We start from the raw sequence: 2,500 nt of genomic DNA, 5'->3' as shown, positions 1-2,500 counted from the left end.
CCTCCTCTCGGCACACTAAGATAACTAATGAAATGACCTCGCCTCCTCTCGGCACACTAAGATAACTAATGAAATGACCTCGCCTCCTCTCGGCACACTAAGATAACTAAGTGTAGTCAAATAATATGGATTTGTATAGACGGACTTACACGTCACTCTGGTGTGTGTAGATGCGGTCAAATAAAGCTTCAGGTGCCATCCACTTCACTGGTAAACGACCCTGGAGAAAAGAGCAATACAAGTCAACCCCACCCATCCTTCTATCCTTCACAATAACAGTCACCACCCCACCAATCCTTCTATCCTTCACAATAAAAGTCACCACCCCACCAATCCACATATCCTTCACAATAAAAGTCACCACCCCACCAATCCTTCTATCCTTCAGAATAAAAGTCACCACCCCACCAATCCACATATCCTTCACAATAAAAGTCACCACCCCACCAATCCATCTATCCTTCACAATAAAAGTCACGACCCCACCAATCCTTCTATCCTTCACAATAAAAGTCACCACCCCCACCAATCCATCTATCCTTCACAATAAAAGTCACCACCCCACCAATCCATCTATCCTTCACAATAAAAGTCACCACCCCACCAATCCTTCTATCCTTCACAATAACAGTCACCACCCCACCAATCCTTCTATCCTTCACAATAAAAGTGACCACCCCACCAATCCTTCTATCCTTCACAATAAAAGTGACCACCCCACCAATCCTTCTATCCTTCACAATAAAAGTGACCACCCCACCAATCCTTCTATCCTTCACAATAAAAGTCACCACCCCACCAATCCTTCTATCCTTCACAATAAAAGTCACCACCCCACCAATCCATCTATCCTTCACAATAAAAGTCACCAGCCCACCAATTCTACTGTATATACAGCACTGTTTCCCAAACCCACAACAAACCCTTGCCCACAGCCCTCCCATAAGACACAGAAAAAGATGGTGGAATTTTATCATGAGGACCAATTACAGTATATGAAGGTAGGTTGAAAACAAACAGTGCCTATTGGCAGAACATTGTTACATGATGCAATACAGTTGACATGCTTGTTAGACACAGCGCACACACACACACACACACACACACACACACACACACACACACACACACACACACACACACGGATGTGCAAACAAAAGAAGGCGGATCCACTGTTGACCTAGCCATGAACAAAAGGAACAAAGATGAGTTTTTCCGACCAACTGGTAACAAGGGGGTATAGCTCAGTGGTAGAGCATTTGACTGCAGATCAAGAGGTCCCCGGTTCAAATCCGGGTGCCCCCTCTCTATTATTTATAAAAGCCTAATTTAATTTGTTACCACCAACCAATTAAAAAAAACAGAGAAAGTTATTCATGGACTAATTTATGTAGTGCATGGTGGTATCCCATGCTTGGCTTACATTGGTGGTCTTCTTGTAGTAATCAAAGTGATGGATGTCTCGGGCCAGACCGAAGTCAGCTATCTTCATGACCGCGTCCTCAGTGACCAGCACGTTCCTGGCCGCCAGGTCTCTGTGGATACACTGGACACAGAGAACTTGAATTAATAATAATATTAATACACTGGACACCCTCAAGGACCACTGGTTGAAAACCACTGGTCTCCCGTCGTTCTGAAAGCCCCCACTGAGGCCAGGTAGGACCTTCTCTAATTCCTCTGGCCTCCTGGTAGGTTTCTAAAAGCCCATACTGAGGCCAGGTATAGGCCATTCCTTGGACCACCTGGTAGGGTTCTAAAGGCCCATACTGACCTTCTTCGAGGCCAGGTAGGCCATTCCTCGGGCCACCTGGTAGGCGGCCGACACCAGCTCCCGGAGCTCCAGGGGGCCCAGGGGGGCCTGCGTGGTTCCGCTCCAGTAGTCCAGGCCCGGCGGGCGGCGGGCGTGCAGGAACTCCCGGAGGTTGCCCTGCGAGGCGTACTCCACCACCACGTAGAGAGGACCTGTTACAGAGGCGTACTGTTATAGAGGCGTACTGTTATAGAGGCGTACTGTTATAGAGGCGTACTGTTATAGACCAACGCAACACATTATACACGTACACGGTCACTCCACCAGTGTTGATTTCGTCGATTAAAACTAAGACGAAAAATGTCCGTCGACTACCTGTTTTCACTGACGGAAAATGAACGGAAACTAAATGAAAACTAAGCTACGATGACTAAAACTATGACTAAATATACTGTCAATTCAGTCAACAAATAAACACTAGACTAAAATGTTAGGAAGGGACTAGTGGACAAGAGATCCAGTACAAGTCATTTTACAATTAGTTGCATGCTGAAAATAGCCGGTCTACAAGCTCACAACGCGTCGCGCTGCGACACGTTGTGAGCTTGTAGACCGGCTATTTTCAGCAAAGTGTAAAAATCAGTCATTAGGACGGCATCAAGGCCCGCCAAAATACACTTTAGCCGACTAAATCAACTGTAGATGTAGTCGACTAAACTAGACTTAACGCCTGCTGCTCACCGTGCT

At 46.4% G+C, this 2,500-nt stretch overlaps 1 protein-coding gene across 1 annotated transcript in view; it reads right to left on the bottom strand.

Moving 5' to 3' along the window:
• The window catches only part of LOC308317544 (fibroblast growth factor receptor 1-A-like), a 64,954-nt gene that overhangs the window by 7,898 nt on the left and 54,556 nt on the right, over positions 1–2,500 (bottom strand). The window contains exons 12-14 of the mRNA XM_080766631.1: positions 1,775–1,965; positions 1,424–1,546; positions 150–220 (exon numbers count right to left, since the gene is read on the bottom strand). Coding sequence (XP_080622757.1) covers positions 150–220; positions 1,424–1,546; positions 1,775–1,965 — 385 coding nt within the window. The remainder of the gene's footprint in view (positions 1–149; positions 221–1,423; positions 1,547–1,774; positions 1,966–2,500) is intronic.

The sequence above is a fragment of the Protomyctophum bolini genome (genome assembly GCF_963924005.1).
Source record: "Protomyctophum bolini genome assembly, chromosome: 6".
Taxonomy (NCBI): Eukaryota; Metazoa; Chordata; class Actinopteri; order Myctophiformes; family Myctophidae; genus Protomyctophum; species Protomyctophum bolini.
The sequence above is the reverse complement of the archived record's forward strand: the minus strand, read 5'-3'. Positions and strand labels throughout refer to the sequence as shown.